This window comes from Bufo gargarizans, chromosome 4, assembly GCF_014858855.1.
Source record: "Bufo gargarizans isolate SCDJY-AF-19 chromosome 4, ASM1485885v1, whole genome shotgun sequence".
NCBI classification, from domain to species: domain Eukaryota; kingdom Metazoa; phylum Chordata; class Amphibia; order Anura; family Bufonidae; genus Bufo; species Bufo gargarizans.
The window spans coordinates 61,989,871-62,013,243 of NC_058083.1; the positions used below are offsets into that span (position 1 = coordinate 61,989,871).

The 23,373-nt window shown below is 43.4% G+C and overlaps 2 protein-coding genes across 3 annotated transcripts in view; both read right to left on the reverse strand.

The window, feature by feature from the left end:
• LOC122935208 (zinc finger protein 397-like) overlaps positions 1 to 23,373 on the reverse strand; it is a 1,371,324-nt gene that overhangs the window by 264,061 nt on the left and 1,083,890 nt on the right. The window lies entirely within an intron of this gene.
• On the reverse strand, positions 1,940 to 23,310 carry LOC122933879 (gastrula zinc finger protein XlCGF17.1-like). Of its 2 annotated transcripts, none has more exons than XM_044288977.1 (2): positions 23,263 to 23,310; positions 1,940 to 3,326 (listed from the first exon to the last, which is right to left on the reverse strand). In XM_044288977.1, the coding sequence occupies exon 2, from the start codon at positions 3,292 to 3,294 to the stop codon at positions 2,422 to 2,424; it is 873 nt and encodes a 290-aa protein (XP_044144912.1). In that variant the 5' UTR covers positions 3,295 to 3,326; positions 23,263 to 23,310; the 3' UTR covers positions 1,940 to 2,421. The 2 variants fall into 2 exon arrangements, with proteins under 2 accessions (XP_044144912.1, XP_044144913.1); XM_044288978.1 differs by lacking the exon at positions 23,263 to 23,310 and adding an exon at positions 13,668 to 13,720.

The window sequence follows — 23,373 nt, forward strand, 5'->3', positions numbered from 1 at the left end:
ATTCAAATTCCATATTGCAATCCAAATTGCATACAACCATACCAGATCATACACAACCAATCTGCAAATAGTTACTGCTAACTGCATATTGCGACTAAATTCAGCAAGTGAACTATTAGTTAGACCTCAGATATACCTCATGAAGTGCTTAAATAACTTAAAGTGACAGATTACAGATGCTCAAGAGAGAAATATATCCACAATTTTATGTTAAATGCCAAGATTGAACAGTTGAACCACCATCTTATGCATACCGCCATTTTGTAATATCTTTTCAACACGTGTTTTGTACATGGACTATCTGCTGCGAAGGCGGCAGTGTTATATATGAAGAAAAGTTGAAGTTAATAAAGAAGTTATTTCAAGCATTTGGTGTGCTCTTTATACCTACTGTTTCCATAGAACAGCGCTAGAGGAATTACAGAGTAATAGACAGTCTGGTTAGTAAAAGTCAGAGATATCAAAATTCTTCTAATGCAACAGTGCAAAAGGCACTTCATAGTGCTGCGCCTGCCACAGCCTCATTTGCTGGATTGCTTCCTTTTTCTATCACTTATGCACCCTGTAATCGAGTAGTGGTGGTCATGCTTGCACACTATAGTGCACAAGTACGACCACTACTGCTGGATTGCTGTAAAAGAGGCATCTATAATGTGATAGAAAATGAATCCAGCCAGTCTCAGAATGGCTGGGATAAGTAAAAGCGCCCCAGAGTTATTACTCTATAAAGTGAAACATGTCAGATTTGAAAAATGGGGCTTGGTCCTTATGGTAAAAACTGGCTTGGTCTTAAAAGGGTTACTACTCCCCTTTTATCTTGAAACATTAGAGGAAATTTTCCTCCTAATAAACCACCTGATTCCTGGCGGGAGGCATTGATAGCCCTTATCCCGACACCAGGTGAACAACACGAGGAAGCAGGGCCTTACAGACCGATATCACTAATGATACAGAGGCAAAGTTTTTGGCAAACGTTTTGGCTAATCGAGTGGCGAAGGTTGTCCCTGGTATTATACATAACGGTATATATAATAGGTGTATTAACTACAATCTACATCACCTCGTCATGTATCTTTAGATGTGTAAGGCTGGGTTAACATCTGTGTCCCTAATCCCAGCAGTTTGTTCCATCTGCATACATGCAGCATTTTCTGTCCGTCCAAAATCCGTCTGCATTGCCGCCAGCTACCTCCAAGTTATATCGGACGTTGTCCGGGAGGGACACCTTCCTAGTCTGCCCCTCCCCTAAGGGGAAGTGGGATAAGGATGGCGTTTCCCTTTCTGAAGAGGAGGGGCTGAAGATGTGTAAGCTACTGCGTAAATGGCTACCAAACACGGATCATAGATCGATTCAGTTTAGAATTCTGCATAAGCTCTATTTAACCTATTTATAAGTGGCAGAGCCGGTTTTAGACAAAGTGTGGCTCTGGGCAAAATTGAAAGTCGGGCCCCAATTCCTGAAATATTGGACCATAAGGGCTCTTGCACATGATCGTATGCCCTCTGAGACATACGATCCGTGAGCGGGCCATATGTCCCAGAGCGGCATTGATCGTGCGCAAAGAAGCACACAGCATCATAGATTACAATGATGCTGTGCACGTCAGGCCGCCCGCGGGGCTATTGTCCCGCACTCATATGATCTTATGAGTGCGGGACAATAGCCCCGTGGGTGGCCCAACGTGCAGAGCATCTGTCACGGTCTCTCAGGTGACTGATGTCAGGAAATCAAGGAGATTGGCTGAGTGTGGAGAAATCTAACAGCCTCCTTGATTTCTCTTGATTTAGTGTTGATAGGGTTAATGACCACTTCCTTTTTCTCAGCTGTTGCTCAGTGGTCATCACTTCTACCTTTAAAGTCTTACCCCACCCTTCTGACTATGCGGTTGATAGCTTCATTTGGGTTTGGCTGAGCTGGTGTGAGTTCCTCTCTGGTGTTCCTGTTCTTCCATCACTACAGAAGTTAAGTGTCTATTACATTTCTACATAATTATTTTTTCATTTGATGGAGTTTTTTTATTTACAAATAGAAAGAGCCCCAATAGGGTTGACATTTTTACCTTCTCTGGTGAATTTAGTGATGCCATTTTCGGAGGAAAAGTGGATTTTTTTAAAGGATAATCCTTTCAGACAGGTTGTTGTCTGGTATGGGCGGACGATTCATTTTCGCTGCTAACAGTGAATAAGGCTCTTCTTCTCTTCCTTATATCCACAATACTTTTCCTCCATTGACCCAGTCACTGTTGACCTCAGGGAATATAAATTGGGTGTTTGGCAGATCCAGGCTAATTCCACCCAAAAATAAACCTTCTTATTGGCAGTTTGATATCTGTTAATAACCTGATGTGTTATACATCTGTTTTTGCATTTCCAACTTTACAAGCAAGAATTTGATTTCCTTTTAAAACATTCTTCACATGATCAGGATGGTTTCTTTCCTCTGTGACTTTTCTGATGTTTACAAAGATTGCCATTACAAATAAAGGATTTCTCACATTGTGAACATGAATAAGGCTTCTCTCCGGTGTGATATCTCTGGTGTATAACAAGATTTGCTTTTCGTGTAAAGGATTTGTCACATTCAGAGCATAAAAATGGCTTCTCTCCTGTATGATATCTCTGGTGTATAACAAGATTTGTTTTTTGTGTAAAGGATTTGTCACATTCAGAGCATGAAAATGGCTTCTCTCCTGTATGATATCTCTGGTGTATAACAAGATTTGATTTCTCATTAAAACATTTTCCACATTCTGAACATGAATATGGCTTCTCTCCTGTATGAATTCTCTCATGTTTAACAAGCTGTGATTTCTCTGTAAAACATTTCCCACATTCTGAACATGAATATGGCTTTTCTCCTGTGTGAATTCTCTGATGTTCTCTAAGTTTGGCTTTACGAATAAAACATTTCCCACATTCTGAACATGGATATGGCTTCTCTCCTGTGTGACGTGGCTGATGTTTAACAAGATCTGATTTACACGTAAAAGATTTCCCACATTCTGAGCATGGAAATGGTTTCTCCCCTGTGTGAATTCTCTCATGTATAATCAGATGATATTTATCGGCAAAACATTTACCGCAGTGTGAACAGGGAAATCGCTTCTCTTCTGTGTAAGTTTTCTGATGTGTACCAAGATGCGATTGTGGTATACTTGTGAGAACAACCTGTGATTGGTTAGTTGGATTACGTGGTAGCTCTTTAATGAGAAGCCCTGGATATACAAGCAGGGTAATGAGGTTTTTTCCTGAAGAGTGCGGAATGATAGCTCCATTTTCTACCGGCGATACCATGATGGTTCCCGCAGCGTTCTTATTGGCATTTCCTGGAAAAAATGGATTTTGTTATTTTTTTCAGACCCCAAAATCATAACATTCCTAGTAGGCTGGAAACAGTAGGTGGATCCAGCAGGAAATAAGAGAGAAGTCCTTGCTTTACATTCACCATTCCTTTGGAGCCGGTAACTATAGGGAACTTAGGATAACACATCTGTAGTAGTCAAAATAATGCAAACTACTAAAACACAAGACAATTGTCCTCCTGAACCCAGAATAGCATGGCTTTACCGAGGGCAGATTATAAAGGTGGTGGCGTAGACATCACGTATCTGGATTTCAGCAAATCCTTTCATACAGATCTCAATAAAGAACTGATAGATAGTTCAGTGGATTTACAATTGGTAAAGGATATATATCAAAGTGTTGTTAATGTTGAACTTTTGGAAGTGACCACAAAAGGTCTGTATTGGGGCCTGCTGTATGTTTGGAAGTGTTTTGGTAGGTAGAGTATGATGGTAGGTAGTGTGTGACTGTAGGTGGAGTATGGAGGTAGGTAGGATGTGCCTTTAGGAAGAGTATGATGGTAGGTAGGATTTGCCTGTTGGTCAGGTATGACGGTAGGTAAGGTGTGCCTGTAGGTAGAGTGTTACGGTAGTTAGGACGTGCCTGTAGGTAGGGTATGAAGGTATCTTGGGTGTGCCTGTATGTAGGGTCTGACGGTAGATGGGGTGTACCTGTTTGTCAAATGGCACAACAGTTAGCAATAGGGCTGACATTCCTGGAGGTGTCTGTAATACTAAAAATAAGTTACCTTTACCGGATAAATGGAGCGAACAATGGAAACTGCAGTTTAAAGTTTCCAAGTGTAAAATAATGAACTTTAGGAGAAGGAATCCTCTGAGTATCGTACTAACAGTCCAGTATTGGCCAGGATTCCAGAAGACCAGCATCTAGAACACTTTGGATATTTTAAAGCAATGTCAGAAGTAGAATGCCAGTGCAGCCACTTTAAAGCTTTTTAAAGACCCTCAAGGCAGACCGTTCTGGAAGAGTATCATCGCGTTTACTAGAGGACAGCGACCATGTCATCTTATACTGCAGCCTAACGTTCCACTACGAAAACATTCTGAAGACAAGTCCTCTTCAGACTTGTGTGCAAGGTTGTCAGGGGATCATGTCAAAGTGAGTTTTCAAATAACAGACATAAAGAAAGGGATGATTAGACGTTGGGTACATGGTAAGGAGGTATAATATTGCCTCAACTTTATCCAAAGACCATCCAGCATTTCACAAAAACAAAAAAAAATAAAAACATTTGGGCAGAGATGAGTTTTGAGGAATCAGGATAAATCAATGTCACGGCTGTTTAAGGGTAACAAGAGCATACACAGTAACAAGAGCTACTGACCGGACCCAAACTAGGGAAGAGAAAGGGTGACCCCTGTCAGACCCTCAACACTCTCCCTATGCTGCTAAAGCACATGCCCGGATCCAAGTGGTGGAACGAGGCATGCCCGCGTACCTAAGACTGATGAGCCCTGTAACCCCTACAATAGTGGAAGGGGCATGGCCACCGATGCCCTGCTCAGAATATGGAGGGAACCGTGGCCACCTCAGATCCAGTCAGAAAATCACCAGGTACACAACAATGTCTGCACACTTAGCTGAAGGAGCTGCAGCCGCAGAGAAGACGGATCCAAGGGCCGCTGGCAATATCCGGAGTGCTTGCAGCAACAGAACACAGGTCCAGAGAACTAATAGCTTAACAAGTGAAGATACTCAAGGCAGAGCTACAACTGAAAAGAGAAATATAATCCACGCCCTGCAATAGGAGGAGGGGTGATTTAAAGGCAGGGAAATCAAACGCAGGAGGAACAGCTGGGAGTAAAGACCTCATCACAGGGGCGGAGAAACAGAACAGTGAGAACACCTCCAAACTCTAAGTGACATCATCACAGGGGTGGAGACACAGAGCTGTGAGAACGTCTCAAAGCTCTGGTAGTGACAATCACACAATAATTAAATTACAAGATGAGAACTGCTTTTTCAGAATCCAAGCTCATTAGATAAAAAAAATAGGGGGGAGGGGAAAAAAGAGGACACACAAACCACCTCATAAAGTTCAGGATAAGTCTGGTGGTAGTGTGCCAATAGAGGACTCCCAGAATAAGCAAAACTTTTTAACTTTTGCTTCTTTTTGCAGGGCAGAGTTCACCCAGTCTATCCTAAAAAAATGGAAGTGCGTGGGGCGCCATAGCCACCGGGTGCCCACTGTTTTAAACAGCAAGCGCTAAGGGCTAATGTATGCAATCGACGATTACGTCGATCACACACATTTAACCCCTCAGATGCCGTGGTCAAATGCAACCAGGGTTTTTGTGAGGTTAAAAACCTGGCCATCAACCGCAAGGACAGGGGGAGCCGGATGTTGCGTGCGACAGCCTCGGTCCTTCTGAATGATTCGAGGCTGCCGCTTATAGGTTCCTATGGAAACCGTGCTCCAATCACTCCAATGATTGCTTGAACTATTAAAAAGTGTAAAAAATAAATAAATTTACAAAGTTTAAAATGAAATTCAAATCGCCCCGTTCCTAGAATTAAAATAAAAATGCATAACCAATAAAAAAAAAATAAACATAGTGGGAATCGCTGCGTGCGAAAATGTCCGTGCTATGAAAATATTTATCCCGTATGTCGAAACGGAAAAAAGTCAAAATGGCCCATTCTGCATTTTTTGGTCGCTTTGCTCTCACAAAAAATGAAAAAAAAGTGATCCAAAAAATCATGGTACTAATGAAAAGTAAATATCTCCCTGCATAAAATGAGCCCTCAGTGTCACGGACGTACCCACGACAGGTGGCAGGAGATTGGTGAGACTGGCAACACGTGGTTTGATCTGACATGTTTTCCTTTTGGATTAAATGACGTCTGTGTTGTTTCTGGTGCTTGCCTCACCTTCTTTCCCCAGGTGTGGCAATTATAGTAATTTAACCTTCTCTATTTATAGTTGCTTCTCCCACTGTGCTGTGCGCTTTATAGCTTCTGTTGGACTTGTGCTTAGCTTGTGTTTGGTTCTCAGCTGAGTTCCTGGTGCTACCAAAGCTTCATTGAAGATAAGCGTTTCCATTCCCTTTTGTATTTTGTTTATACATATATATATATATATATATATATATATACATACAGTATGTGTGTTGTCTTTTCCTGTTGTTTGTCATTAGATCTGAGGGAGACTCCTGTTCGTCCTTCCCTATGGAGGAAGAGGTAGACTCAGCCCTGACATTAGTTCCAGGGTCCTATAGGGCGAGATAGGATTCTAGGTATCCGGTGTATGAACTTGCCTACCTTTGGGGCCTGTTCAAACTGGTAGTCAGTTAGGACTGGAATTAAGGTTTTCTCTAGGAGGTGTCCATCTTCCTTCCCTAGTTTCCAGGCCTTATTCCGGTATCCCCTTTCCCTCCTATGCTCGGTGTGGTGTTTTCCTCCCACACATGAGTGTGATTCTCAGACATCTCCGTACACATAAAAATAAAAAGTTGTGGGAGGCAGAATATGGTGATGCAAAGAAAAGAAAACTTCCCCAAAGTTTTTTTTTTCAGTATTCAAACAAAAGAAAAAAAAATACCCATCTGTGGTATCGTTGTAATCATACTGATCTGCAGAATGAACGTAACAGGTCAGTTTTTACAGTATAGGAAACGCTGTTATTTTTTTTTATAATGCTACCACATTTGGAATATTTTTCCTGCCATCCACTACTTTGTATGCAACCACGGTGCTATTAGTACAACTGGTCCTGCAAAAAACAAGTGTTGTGAATGGCAAAAAAAGTGAATTTAAAAATTTAAAAAAGTTATGGCTTTGGGAAAGCTTGGAGTAAAAAAATGAAAAATTGTCGCTCCTGAAAGGGTTAAGTGCTTGTAACCAGACACCATGATGGTGTCACAGATACATCATTAGCTGAGATAGGGCTAAATACCCTACACTTTAGCAAAATTGTAGCATACGGGGGCATCCCTTAGAATAATAATTGGAGGAAAGGGTTCTGCCCATAAAATATGTTGGTGAGATATGAGCCCTATGAGGAACCTCTATATATTGTCTATTATATTCTTGTCTGACCGATCCATAAAGCGGTGTAACCACATGGAAACATAGAATGTGTCGGCAGATAAGAACCATTTGGCCCATCTAGTCTGCCCAATATACTAAGTACTATGGATAGCCCCAGGCCCTATCTTATATGAAGGATGGCCTTATGCCTATCCCATGCATGCTTAAACTCCTCCACTGTATTTGCAGCTACCACTTCTGCAGGAAGGCTATTCCATGCATCCACTACTCTCTCAGTAAAGTAATACTTCCTGATATTACTTTTAAACCTTTGTGTCACGGACGGTGTACAGGAAACAAGACAAAGCAACATGCATATATGACTGAGTGGATCCAAAGCTAAGGAACCAAAAGGGAGACCCCTGCACAAGACCTGAGACTTTCCCTGGCTGCTCAGCCTATGCAAAGATCCGAAAGGTGGAAGGTTGCATATCCACGTACCTCGACTATATAACCCCTGAACACCCTACAATAGTGAGGGGACACGACCACCGGCTCCCTACACCAGACACGGAGGGAGTCAGGGTCACCTGGGATCCAGCAAACATAAAATAACAGATAAATGTTCAGCACTTAACTTTGTAGCAGACTGGAAAACAAGATCAGCATGCACACACACTCCAGGAAGAAGTATAAGCCGCCCAGTAATGCACCATGGGGAGGAATTTAAAGGGAAGCAATCAGTCCAACTCCATGACAGCTGAGAGAGGCTAACGAGATGAGATACTGAACAGCACAACAAAGAGAACTCAAGGAGGAGGTTCTGAAAGGCCTCTGTCAGAGCTTCTCAGCTGTCTGGTTGTGACACTTTGCCCCTCTAATTTAAAACTATGTCCTCTTGTAGCAGTTTTTCTTCTTTTAAATCTTCTCTCCTCTTTTCCCTTGTTGATTCCCTTTATGTATTTAGCAGTTTCTCTCATCTCCCCTCTGTCTCGTCTTTCTTCCAAGCCATACATGTTAAGGTCCTTTAATCTTTCCTGGTAAGTTTTATCCTGCAATCCATGCACCAGTGAACTCTCTCCAAAGTATCAATATCCTTCTGGAGATATGGTCTCCAGTACTGCGCACAATACTCCAGATGAGGTCTTACTAGTGCTCTGTAGAGTGGCATGAGCGTCCCCCTCTTTCTACTGGTAATGCCTCTCCCTATACACCCAAGCATTCTGCTAGCATCTCCTGCTGCTCTGTGACATGGTCTGCCTACCTTTAAGTCTTCTGAAATAATGATCCCTAAATCCCTTTCCTCAGATGCTGAGGTTAGGACTGTATCACTGATTGTATATTCTGCTCTTGGGTTTTTACGCCCCAGGTGCATTATCTTGCACTTATCAACATTAAATTTTAGTTGCCAGATTTTTGACCATTCCTCTAGTTTTCCTAAGTCCTTTTCCATTTGGTGTATCCCTCCAGGAACATCAACCGTGTTACAAATCTTTGTGTCATCAGCAAAAAGACACACCTTACCATCGAGGCCTTCTGCAATTTCGCTGATAAAGATATTAAACAATATGGGTCCCAGAACAGATCCCTGAGGTACCCCACTGGTAACAAGACCTTGATCTGAATATAGTCCATTGACTACAACCCTCTGTTGCCTGTCCCTCAGCCACTGCCTAATCCATTCAACAATATGGGAGTCCAAGCACAAAGACTGCAATTTATTGATAAGCCTTCTATGTGGGACAGTATCAAAAGCCTTACTAAAGTCTAGATAAGCGATGTCTACTGCACCTCCGCCATCTATTATTTTAGTCACCCAATCAAAAAATAATAATAAATAAGATTAGTTTGACATGATCTCCCTGAAGTAAACCCGTGCTGTTTTTCATCTTTCAATCCATGGGATTTTAGATGCTCCACAATCCTCTCCTTAAGTATGGTTTCCATTAATTTCCCCACTATTGATGTCAGGCTTACTGGCCTATAGTTGCCCGATTCCTCCCTACTACCTTTCTTGTGAATGGGCACAACATTTGCTAATTTCCAATCTTCTGGGACGACTCCTGTTGCCAGTGATTGGTTAAATAAATCTGTTAATGGTTTTGCTAGTTCACCGCTGAGCTCTTTTAATAGCTTTGGGTGTATCCCATCAGGCCCTTGTGACTTATTCGTAGTAAATTTAGACAGTTGACTTAGAACCTCTTCCTCTGTAAAGACACATGCATCAAAAGATTCATTAGTCTTATTTCCTAACTGAGGTCCTTTTCCTTCATTTTCCTTTGTAAAAACTGAACAGAAGTGTTCATTGAGGCCGTCAGCTAGTTCTTTATCTTCTCCCATATGCCTTCCTTCTTTTGTTTTTAATTTGGTAATTCCTTGTTTTAGTTTCCTTTTTTTATTTATGTATCTGAAGAATGCCTTATCGCCTTTTTTCCCTGACTGAGCTAAATTCTCTTCTGTCTGTGCTTTAGAAGCTCTTAGAACTTGTTTGGCCTCTCTCTGCCTAATCTTATAAATTTCCCTGTCATCCTCATTTTATTTTTATTTTATAATTACTAAATGCTTTCTTTTTGTTTTTAATGATTTTGGCCACTTCTGCTGAGTACCACAGTGGTCTCTTCCTTTTTTTGCTTTTACTGACAAGCCTAATGCAATTTTCTGTTGCCTTCAATAGTGCCACTTTTAAGTAGTCCCATTTCTCCTGGACTCCCATTAAACTGTTCCAATCTGATAGGGACTCGTATACCACTAATCTAATTTTAGAAAATTCAGTTTTTCTACAATATCTAAAACTTTTTTGTTTTTGTGTGGTGTGCCTCAGTCACTGTACTTATAGTAAACCACACTGACTGGTGATCACTAGATCCCAAGCTTTCCCCTACAGTAATATCAGATACCAAATTCCCATTTGTGAATACTAAATCTAAAATGGCCTCCTTCCGGGTTGGCTCCTCCACTACTTGCTGTAGAGATAATCCCAGTAGGGAATTTAGAATATCTGTACTCCTGGCAGAGCTAGCTATTTAGGTTTTCCAGTTTACATCAGGAAGATAAAAGTCTCCCATAATGATAACTTCCCCTTCAATGTCATTTTAGCTATTTCCTCGACTAGTAGATCATCTAATTCTTTGACTTGGCCAGGTGGTCTATATATCACACCTACATGAGTTACCTTATGATCATCAAGCTACAAGGTAACCCAAACTGACTCTCAATTGGTCTCGCTAACCACGCTGATAGACTTCTGGGGAACTGTTATAAGCGATGGGTAGCGATATGTTAAAGGGGGATCTGGATTTCAAAAGTAAGTTAACTACTAGGTCTTCTGGGGTGGGGGCTGAGATATGCTTGGGGCATTATTATTTAGTAAAAGGTACAAGGGGCATTGTAACTGTATTCATGTCAACGTTATTTCTGAAATACAATATTTGGGTGTACCGGGCCACACAGCAGGCACAGTAATAGGGGCTCATAGGGCAACAACAAGCACAGAACTGGAGGTATCATCAAGATGGGGTTGGTGTTTGTTAGGGAAAGCTAGGGCAGGTGCTGGGAAGGAGAGGAGCTAAAGACGTCTGTTAAAAACACTAGTGATCATGGTGGTCCGGAACTGATGAAAATGATGAGAGAAGTGAACTACTCCAGCCAAAGAACATGTGCGTGAACTGTAAGTCATTTCACTGCACTGTTATCCCTTACACAGTCTGCAGGGCGCCTTTAGTGTATGGTAATAATATTCTGCCACGGTTCAGTGGTATTGGTCCTGGAGTAACGTTACCTGGATTAGGGGCCCACTTAGTCATTGGTTGTGCTCCAAAGTCCTAGCTGAGTCTATGTTGTTAACCCCTTCCAGAGAAAACCAGTTTTTGTGATAAATTAATAGTTTGGAGGAAAGTTTTGATACTAATCATTAGAGTTGAGGGAAGCGAGCTTCAGATGCTTAATCCGAAGTCGGCTCATTCAAAACTGTCTCCCTACAGTGTTAGAATGTATGGTCTCCGATGAGCCGAAGTAAGTTATTCACGAAGTCGCGCGTGACTTCGTTAAGTATCTTCGGTAGTTGATTTTTATAGTGGAAAACCACTTTGAAACTTGAAACCGAACTTCAGTTCCGAGGTCTCCTATTGTCCAGCATTCTCTTGCTGTGTGTGACCGCTGACCCGGTTCCCACCCTAGATGAGCGGTGATGTGACTGCTCCTGAGGACACGCCAGCATCACATTCATGTCATGTTTACACGTACATGCTGTTATTTCTTCCTGCACCGTGTATGATACATGTGATGTGATATCCCAGATTATGTGACTTTAAGCTGCTGTAAGTGCATCGCTGTGGATGAGACACCCTGTGGCCATAGCAGGAACGTGTATTAGGGATGTCACAGGTGACCCTGTTCTGCCACCTCAGATAAGTTTTGTAGGTGTGGAGCCCTGAAGATAATCGCACTAATTACTGGAGAACCGCACTCTGTACAGTAGGAACACACTTTATATGTTGTATATTGCACTGTATTCTGTCAACCATTGGTGGCAGGGAAGGGTTAACTCCACGTTCGTATTTCCCAAGACGGGATAAATACAAATGCAGGGAGAGCCATGCGGTCAGATGCAGAAAAGAGACAACCTGCCCTTCAGTGATCTGGGAGATGCAGGGGTTTTGGTGGTTAGTTAGCTGCCAGCTTATTAAAATTTTACACAATAATAGCATTTTTGCAACAAAAAAAAATTATGTTTTATTGTCTCCATAGTCTGAGAGCCATAGCTTTTATAATTTTTGGCCGATTGTCTTATGTAGGGTATCATTTTTTGCGGGATGAGGTGGCAGTTTGATTGGTACTATTTTGCAGGGCATTCACCCTTTTGATCGCTTGGTGTTGCATTTTTTGTAATGGTAGGTTACCCCAAATATTTTTTTTTTTGCCAATGTTTTTATTTTATTTTTATCTTAGATAAGGTGATATTTTTACAGAGTAGGTTCTTACGGATGCGGCGATACCAAACATGTTTAGGTTATTTAATTTTATTCATTTTTCGTAAATTATAAATATGCATATATGGAAAAATGTTAAATACACTTTTCTTTTACACTTTTTTGATTCAGACCCAGTTGGTTGTTGAAGATCCAGTGGGTCTGAGGGTTCTGAAACACACTGGAGTACACTGTATAGTGCAGTGTACTGCAGTGTATTTTCCATTCATAGGATGCCTGATCAGACTGCTGCTTCTGGCAGGAGCCTGTCAAGCTTACATACCATGGCAAGGCTGGATGCCTGTGTATGGCGCCCAGTTGCCATGGTAACCATTGCACGCTGCCACAGCAGAGCAGCCTCTGATGGGAGGGAGCTCTTTCCTTCTGTTATGTGGAATCCAGAGCTTTCCGCAGCAGAGAAGTGAAGCGCAGCGCCAGGAGGTGAGGGGGCATGGGGGAGCTTCCTCACCGTTAACCCCTTACATACAGCGGTCCCTACGGACCGCAGCAAGGTAGGGGTTAAATGGCAGACATCCACTGAAGTCAGCAGTTACAGTAGATTTACAGCTGTATGTTACAGCTGACAATCTACTGAACCGCTCGGCCATCCTGCTCAATTGTAGGGGAGCGGAGGGGTGGGGGGATGGACTACCTCCCTGTCTGAAATAAATATTTTCTCCGGCTCAGCCATCCTGAACGGGAGATTAGGCCACAGAAACACAGCAGCACGGCCCGATCTCCAAAACACTCACTGAGGGGATCAGAGTCCAAAGGCAGGGACCACTGTGAGTGCTCCTCTGCCGGGTGCCCTGACAGCTCTGCTGTCGGTAGCACCCGTTTAGATTCCGGGGTTAATGCTTACCATTGTTTTTATGTGTCCAGGCTGAACAGCCACTTTCTATGGGCTCTCAAGAGGAAGAGGGCGTGAAGTGTGGACAACTCAGGCAGCGCGTTCCCGAGATTAGCACAATGCATTCTGGGTAGTGAGGGATGGTGGGCTTAGCCTCAGGGTGAGTGATCGGCAGCCATCTTGAGAGTAGAGGCAGAATGAAGTCTGGTGAAAAACGGTTGCTATGGACGGAATCTTCTTAAATATGGGGTATGTGAGGAAAGAATAAGTGATAATGGATAACCTCAGTAGTAACTACATATGTGAAAATTGAATTTTGAGTTAAAATATGACAGTTATCCTTTAAACAGGTGGGTTTGGTGTTACCTCCAGTCCCATCACCAGGCAGGACTCCACTGTAATACACACCCAGGACCCACAGCGTATGGAGCGGCCTCAGCTTACTTCACTGGAGATCTAAGGTGGAGCTTCACCTGAAGAAACCCCCCAATTCCCTTCCTCCATTCATGATTCCATACCTGTGGTCACATGGATTGGAATGTCCTCCTCCACCTCACTCTTACACGGGGGATCGCCCATCATCCGCTCTTCTTCATCCTCCACTTTAATATCAGTCACATCTTCCCCCTGATTTGTCATCTGTAACAATTCAGGACAATACAGCAGACAGGTGGGAAATCTAACAGATCCACATAAGAGACCCCCACAATCTATGACCCCTCTATGGCTGCAGGACCCCCTATATAGATGTGTATAGGGCTCAGCTCCATCTACCTGATGGTTCTCTGGGAGCTTCTCCTCTGGACAGTCCTGGGAATACAGAGGACGGGGACATCTCTCGGGGGGATTTCTTTCTAAGAGTTCATCTGTAGGAAACACACAGGGACAGGAGAGATTATTACATGTGATGATGAGATGATGGGAGTAGCATCCAGGTGGTGACCCATGACAGCCCCCCTCCTTACCCTGCTGATCGCCCCATAAATCCATCTCCTCTTCATCTTTAACCTCAACCTTAATATCCATCAGATTTTCATCCTAAAGAAGAGAAATGTAAAATGATCTTTGGTCCAATCACTTTCTGGTCAGATTCTGGGGAGACTTCAGCTCCATCTACCTGATGGTTCTCTGGAACCTTCCGTGGACATCTCTCGGGGGGATTTCTCCTCCTGGATCCACCTGTGGAGACACAAGCACACAGTGACTGAATACATGGCCTCCTGTAGATCTGTCTATAGATCAGACTCTTCTCTCAGCTCCTTCACTTCTAGGTTTAGTGATCGGGGTCTAAATAACAATGTTCTGCTCCTCACCAACCTTCTGCTAAACCACAAACTAATCCAGTAATAATGAACATAGAAATTCCAGGCTGTGAACGGCTCTTTCTTCCAGAGACTCGGCTTTCATTCTTTACAGCAGGTGGAAGAGACTTGAACACTGATGGATTTAGATCGGTCGTCTGGTGGAGAAAACCTAGATGCAAATCTGTTTGGGAGATGAACTGAACTAATTCCATTAATCACCATTTCTAGGGAGCAAGAATAAGGATTTGCCCGGTATCATGGGAAGTAATTCACCCCCCACAGCATGAGTGAGGAGGAAATATTTCCAGTGACCGGCAGATAAGATGAGAGTTGGATGCAAGCTCCTGTGTCTCAACAGGTTTATTGGGAGCAGGACTACAGGAGCCGGTGTCCTCCGGAGACAGGGGATCACTAGAGCTCTGTAGTGTGGCTGCTAATAACACAGGGCCTGTGATTGCTGAAGGTGGAGGTGACTGGCATGGCGCTCCTTTCAGTGATGGAGGAGACCACATGTACCGATGGAGATCTGCTCTACACGTGGAGGTTTGGCTGTAGGAGACAAGAGTGACAGTGGCTTCCGGGTTCAATCCTCCTGAGCCTATATCATATGGATCCGTACTGCCATAGCTCTCATGATATATTCACAGATACTAAAACTGACATCTCTTACTGGGAAAGTTGGGTGACCACCAAATGGCTACTAGGTGTGTGTGTTACTGTGTAATATATTTGTTCTGCCATATTACCAGTGCTGTAATATCTCTGTACTGCCATATTACCAGTGCTGTAATATCTGTGTGCTGCCATATTACCAGTGCTGTAATATCTCTGTGCTGCCATATTACCAGTGCAGTAATATCTCTGTGCTGCCATATTACCAGTGCTGTAATATCTCTGTGCTGCCATATTACCAGTGCTGTAATATCTCTGTGCTGCCATATTACCAGTGCTGTAATATCTCTGTGCTGCCATATTACCAGTGCTGTAATATCTCTGTGCTGCCATATTACCAGTGCTGTAATATCTCTGTGCTGCCATATTACCAGTGCTGTAATATCTCTGTGCTGCCATATTACCAGTGCTGTAATATCTCTGTGCTGCCATATTACCAGTGCTGTAATATCTCTGTGCTGCCATATTACCACTGCTGTAATATCTCTGTGCTGCCATATTACCACTGCTGTAATATCTCTGTACTGCCATATTACCAGTGCTGTAATATCTCTGTGCTGCCATATTACCAGTGCTGTAATATATTTGTTCTGCCATATTACCAGTGCTGTAATATCTCTGTACTGCTATATTACCAGTGCTGTAATATCTCTGTACTGCCATATTACCAGTGCTGTAATATCTCTGTGCTGCCATATTACCAGTGCTGTAATATCTCTGTACTGCCATATTACCAGTGCTGTAATATCTCTGTACTGCCATATTACCAGTGCTGTAATATCTCTGTACTGCTATATTACCAGTGCTGTAATATCTCTGTGCTGCCATATTACCAGTGCTGTAATATCTCTGTGCTGCCATATTACCAGTGCTGTAATATCTCTGTACTGCCATATTACCAGTGCTGTAATATCTCTGTACTGCCATATTACCAGTGCTGTAATATCTCTGTACTGCTATATTACCAGTGCTGTAATATCTCTGTACTGCCATATTACCAGTGCTGTAATATCTCTGTGCTGCCATATTACCAGTGCTGTAATATCTCTGTGCTGCCATATTACCAGTGCTGTAATATCTCTGTGCTGCCATATTACCAGTGCTGTAATATCTCTGTACTGCCATATTACCAGTGCTGTAATATATTTGTTCTGCCATATTACCAGTGCTGTAATATCTCTGTGCTGCCATATTACCAGTGCTGTAAGATCTCCGTGCTGCCATATTACCAGTGCTGTAATATCTCTGTACTGCCATATTACCAGTGCTGTAATATATTTGTTCTGCCATATTACCAGTGCTGTAATATCTCTGTGCTGCCATATTACCAGTGCTGTAATATCTCTGTGCTGCCATATTACCAGTGCTGTAATATCTCTGTGCTGCCATATTACCAGTGCTGTAAGATCTCTGTGCTGCCATATTACCAGTGCTGTAATATCTCTGTGCTGCCATATTACCAGTGCTGTAATATCTCTGTACTGCCATATTACCAGTGCTGTAATATCTCCGTGCTGCCATATTACCAGTGCTGTAATATCTCTGTGCTGCCATATTACCAGTGCTGTAATATCTCCGTGCTGCCATATTACCAGTGCTGTAATATCTCCATATTGCCATATTACCAGTGCTGTAAGATCTCCGTGCTGCCATATTACCAGTGCTGTAATATCTCTGTGCTGCCATATTACCAGTGCTGTAATATATTTGTTCTGCCATATTACCAGTGCTGTAATATCTCTGTGCTGCCATATTACCAGTGCTGTAAGATCTCCGTGCTGCCATATTACCAGTGCTGTAATATATTTGTTCTGCCATATTACCAGTGCTGTAATATCTCTGTGCTGCCATATTACCAGTGCTGTAATATCTCTGTGCTGCCATATTACCAGTGCTGTAATATCTCTGTGCTGCCATATTACCAGTGCTGTAAGATCTCTGTGCTGCCATATTACCAGTGCTGTAATATCTCTGTGCTGCCATATTACCAGTGCTGTAATATCTCTGTACTGCCATATTACCAGTGCTGTAATATCTCCGTGCTGCCATATTACCAGTGCTGTAATATCTCTGTGCTGCCATATTACCAGTGCTGTAATATCTCCGTGCTGCCATATTACCAGTGCTGTAATATCTCTGTACTGCCATATTACCAGTGCTGTAATATCTCTGTACTGCCATATTACCAGTGCTGTAATATCTCCGTGCTGCCATATTACCAGTGCTGTAATATCTCTGTACTGCCATATTACCAGTGCTGTAATATCTCTGTGCTGCCATATTACCAGTGCTGTAATATCTCTGTGCTGCCATATTACCAGTGCTGTAATATCTCTGTACTGCCATATTACCAGTGCTGTAATATCTCTGTGCTGCCATATTACCAGTGCTGTAATATCTCTGTGCTGCCATATTACCAGTGCTGTAATATCTCTGTGCTGTCATATTACCAGTGCTGTAATATCTCTGTGCGGCCATATTACCAGTGCTGTAATATATTTGTTCTGCCATATTACCAGTGCTGTAATATCTCTGTGCTGCCATATTACCAGTGCTGTAATATCTCTGTACTGCCATATTACCAGTGCTGTAATATCTCTGTGCTGCCATATTACCAGTGCTGTAATATCTCTGTACTGCCATATTACCAGTGCAGTAATATCTCTGTACTGCCATATTACCAGTGCTGTAATATCTCTGTACTGCCATATTACCAGTGCTGTAATATCTCTGTACTGCCATATTACCAGTGCTGTAATATCTCTGTACTGCCATATTACCAGTGCTGTAATATCTCTGTGCTACCATATTACCAGTGCTGTAATATCTCCGTGCTGCCATATTACCAGTGCTGTAATATCTCTGTGCTGCCATATTACCAGTGCTGTAATATCTCTGTACTGCCATATTACCAGTGCTGTAATATCTCTGTACTGCCATATTACCAGTGCTGTAATATCTCTGTGCTACCATATTACCAGTGCTGTAATATCTCCGTGCTGCCATATTACCAGTGCTGTAATATCTCGGTGCTGCCATATTACCAGTGCTGTAATATCTCCATACTGCCATACTACCAGTGCTGTAATATCTCTGTGCTGCCATATTACCAGTGCTGTAATATCTCTGTGCTGCCATATTACCAGTGCTGTAATATCTCTGTGCTGCCATATTACCAGTGCTGTAATATCTCTGTGCTGCCATATTACCAGTGCTGTAATATCTCTGTACTGCCATATTACCAGTGCTGTAATATCTCTGTACTGCCATATTACCAGTGCTGTAATATCTCGGTGCTGCCATATTACCAGTGCTGTAATATCTCTGTACTGCCATATTACCAGTGCAGCCGTGAAACGTGCGGGGAGGAGACTCGACCGAGTACCGCCATGTGCCGAGCATGCTCGCTCACCACTAATCAACTCACAGGACACCCTACAGCACGTGTCAAACCCAAAGCCCGAGGGCCGAATCTGGCCCACCACCTAATTTTATGTGGCCTGTGCAAGGTTGTCAAAAAACAGGGACCTGACACCATAAGTAATGATTGGCTATACCCAGCGGCAGTCCCTTTAAACATCAGGGCTGCACATGACAAGACCTTCTGTGTTACGCAGTCTGCCGAGGCCTGAGGGGGAGGAGGGAGCGGCCTCCCTCTGCCTGGCTAGGTGACGCCCCTGGCATGGGTGCAGCCTCTGCCCGGTATATCTCTGGTGATGTGGTCTGGACTCTGCGTAGGTGAACTTTAAGGTAAGTACGGGTACACTAGTCTGCTCAGTCTGTCCCCAGTGTTCCAGTACTCCATAGGACTGCACCTAACTTCAACATTGAGTATGTATCCAGTACCGTGTTATCTGTGGGGTTACATAGGACTGCTGGTGACATCTACTACATTATCTGCAGATCTTCTCCAAAAATGTAACCCCTACGTCACTAAAGCGTCTGAAGATTTTGAATAAAGACCAATTGAAAAAGAGATTTTAGTCCAAAACGAGTAAAATGCAAAGATGTCCATAGCCTTTAAAATATATAACTCTGCCATTCAAATGACCAAAGAAGTCTACTTCACTTCACTCGTCTCATCTTCTCACGTTTAAATAACCCCAAAAGATTCTTTGATAGGTTTCACTCCCTCTTCAGCCCTACAGCGCATGTGCTCATCACTTACCTCTGTACTGAAGATCTGGAAACAAAGATTGAGAACATCAAGCAAGAAAATAATCTCCCAGCCCCCACCCAGAATGGATCCCCCCCCCCCACACGTCATCTTGCCGCCTCTTCTCATTTGACCCTATAAAAGAAGAAGAAGTCTCCAGTCTCCGCTCTTCTTCCTGACTGCAGTAATGATCCTATTCCCCACACTCCTCCCCCAATCCCTCTCTCCGGCTGTCGTTACCCACCCAAATAGAATATTTAACCTCTCTCTCTTCTGGAATCGTTACAATCTTTTCTAAACATTCTGTTATAAACTCACTACTAAAAAAAAACACATCTCCTTACCCGACCTGAGCTGCTAACTACCGACCTTTCTCTAATCTCTAAACCCCTGGGACATCTGGTCTACTCTTCCCTAATAAGTTACCTCTCTGTTAACTCTCTTTTTTACCAACGTACCAAAGTTCATCCTGACAGTGAAGAGGAATGGAAACTACTCTCTACTGATTCTTCTGGATCTCTCTGCAGGATTCACTTCACTGGTTCCCCATCCAACAGAATACAGTTCAAACCTTTTGTTTGAGGTTTTGATTTAGATGTGTGCGCACTTCGTCATCACTGTGGGGTGTCACTTTTATTTATTATTTTATTCATGTAGCATTAAAAGTTACGTTTTATAATAGCTACTGCTCCCTCCACCAACTTCCTGTCCTTTAACCCTTTCAGCCCTTTTCATTTTTGCAATTACGTTTTTCCCTCCCTGCCTTTCTGAGGCCATAACTTTTTTATTTTTCCATTCACATAGCCGTATGAGGGCTTGTTTTTTTGCGGGACAAGTTGCACTTTCTAATTCCACCATTTACTATTGCATACGATATAGTGGGGAACTGGAATAAAAATCCAAATTGGGTGAAATAAAAAAACTGTTTTATGAATTTTGTTTTTCCTGTGTTCCCTATACAGCAAAACAGTTTCTTTCCTTCTCCAGGTCAGTACGATTACAGTAATACCACATATGTATGGTCTTTCTTGTCTTTTTATATTGAAAAAAAATAAAAACCTTAAAAAAAATGTTTTTCTTTTTGTGACCATATTCTGACCCCTATAACTTTTTTGTTGTTATGTGCATGGAGCTGTGTGAGAGCTCGTTTATTAAGGGGGATTTGCACTTTTCATTGATACATTTGGGGTGTGTACGACTTTTTGATCACTTTTTATGTAATTTTTTTGTGAGGAGAAGAAAACAAAAAACGGTAAATCGGCATATTAACTTTTTTTTTCCATTTTTCTGTTTTCTGTATGGGATAGATATTTTGATAATTTAATAGTACTGGCGTTTTCACACACTCACATTTTTTTATATATTTTTATTTTGGGGAAAGAGGTGTTATTGTTCCCATACATCTCCCCCGGTCCTCACCGAGTGTGCTCTCCGTGACCACGACATCTGAAGGGGTAAAAGTCCACGACCGGCATTATAGGTCATTAGCCGCAGGTAGGTGTCTGCAGTATAAAACAGCAGGTACCAGCGGCTAAGGCGCCCGCCACACTCGTGAGAGGGCGCCATCTTTAAAGTTCCAGCCGTACACGCACGCCCCTGGTAGGGAAGAGGTTAAACGTGCCTTAAAAACATATTTTCTGATAGCCTTATCATGTTCCCTAAACGGACTCTTCCTTTTTACCCCCCCTCATTCTGACAGTAACCCCCCCACACTCCGTCCACTCGCTCCTGCCGCTCCGTCCGCACTGCTCTACTCCAGAGGTGACTGGACTGCTTCATAAAGCAATGAATTTTACCTTTTGTTTCAACCCAATTTCCTCATAGATTGTAAGCTCTTGTGAGCAGAGCCCGACTACTGTTTCGATTGTATATGGCCTGTAACCCTGTGATGTCCATCTTTATTTGTAAATTAATCCTCTGAATTCTAACTCGGTGCAAAATATGGTGGCGCAAACGAAATAAAAATTAGTATCACACGCGTGTACACACTGCACATGACCGGCCTGAGGCTCTAACACGGCCTCTTCTCACCTCGTCTCCTCTTACCTGGTGATGTCAGAGGCCGGGGAGCCTCCATCATGGCCTCCTTGTACAGATCCTTGTGTCCTTCTACATACTCCCACTCCTCCATGGAGAAATAGACCACCACATCCTGACACCTTACAGGAACCTGACAACACAATGACACCGTCATCACCCAGACCCCTCCAGTGCTGTTACTGGAGAATTTCCCAGCATTCCCAGCAGTGTCACCTCTCCAGTCAGCAGCTCCATCATCTTGTGGGTGAGTTCTAGGATCTTCTGCTCATGTATCAGGGGGGGAGGCTCTGTGATGGGGGTCCTGTTCCACCCTCCTGACTCATGGATGATGGGAGTCCCCGCTGATATCTTCTTCACTATGGTGTAATCCTGTGGATGGAGAGAGACACTTAGGGAAAGAAATTCCTTCCTGACTCCAGATCTACACTCAGAATCCCTCCCTGGATCATGGCCCCATCTCCAATAATCTAGTCACTAGAAGCTGGAATATTATTACCCTCCAGACCTCCAGGCTCCTTCTGGACTCTTCTAGAGAATCCCCTATGACTCCTTCCTCTGGCAGAGAGCTCCATAGTCTCACTGCTCTTACAGTAAAGACTCCTCTTCTATGTTGGTGGAGAAGCCTCCTTTCCTCTAGACATAGTGGAGGCCTCCTTGTTATAGTCCAGTATCATCTAGATGTCAGACTAGTGGAAGAAATCCTCCCTCCAGGCCACACTCCGGCCATCTCCTCCTCTGCTTCCTCTCCTCCTGGGTACAACCTGCCTACTTACCTTCTCATGGCTCCTACAACATGACTATTGGTCTCCATGATCCATCACCGACCATACTGGTGGCTGATCTTCAGGTTCTCTATCACTTGGAAGGTCTGGAGGCCGTTCTCCAGGACCCTGGACTCTTCCTATCACTTCCAATGATGGATTCTCCTTCCCGATGTCTGACTTGTTACAGAATACAATAAAGAGGAGAGAAATCTAGAAAAGTTTACCTCTCCGCTCAGCAGGGAGATGATCTCCAAGGTGAAGTCTAATATTCTTCTGCTGATCTCCTTCCTGTCCATCCTTGGTGGCGATTCAGGAGAAGAGGAGAGAACTGGAGGAGCTGGAGGCTTCTAGTACTGCAGGCGCCTTTATGAGGAGAGGAGAGGCTGGAAATCCTCCAGGGACAAGAGCATTAGTGAGATCCAGAACCGCACTTACTGCTCCTGGAGAGACCCCGCTTCTCAGAGCCCCCAGCACCGGGGATAAAGGGGGATTCTGGAGAAATGGCTGATACCAGAGAGGAGAAGAGGCTCCAGACACCACAGCAGTGACACCGACCAGGACCTGCTCTGTATCTGCTGCACTGCAAGAGCTGAAGGACCTGGGATGATGTCACCATCATGTGATCAGTGCAGGGGGCGGAGCTCAGCAGTAGAGAGAAGTTGTAGAGAAGGACCTGTGATGATGTCACTGTCATGTGATCATGAGGGGCGGAGCTTAGCAGTGGTAGTGAAGGCCCTTGGATGATGTCACCATCATGTGATAAGGAAGGGGAGGAGCTCAACACTGAGGAGGAGAAGTGGTGGAGAGGTGAAGAACCTGTGATGATGTCACCACCATGTTGCTTTGTATGAAGTAGAAGAATGCTGTGGGTAACCAACACAGATCTCTGAACTCCACAGACGTAACACATCTCTTAGGACCTTTCCCTAACAACAAAAAAACTGCAGCCCTACGTTAGATCAGTAAATATTCTTAGATGCTGTGATCGCTATTCACTGTAAGACCTAAGTGGTTAAATAGCTGGGATCGAAACTACCTCCGATCCCGGCAGCAGGCAGATCTCCAGTGTAAACCACAGCCATCACCCATTGTGGAGCTGCCTCAGCTTACTTTACTGGAGCTCTAAGGTGGAGCCTCACATGAAGAAACCCCCCTTCCTCCATTCATGATTCCATACCTGTGGTCACATGGACTGGAATGTCCTCCTCCACCTCACTCTTACACGGGGGATCGCCCATCATCCGCTCTTCTTCATCCTCCACTTTAATATCAGTCAGATCTTCCCCCT

Coding starts and splice junctions, on each gene's coding strand:
- LOC122933879 (XM_044288977.1), bottom strand. CDS start 3,294: ATGGTATCGCCGGTAGAAAATGGAGCTATCATTCCGCACTCTTCAGGA.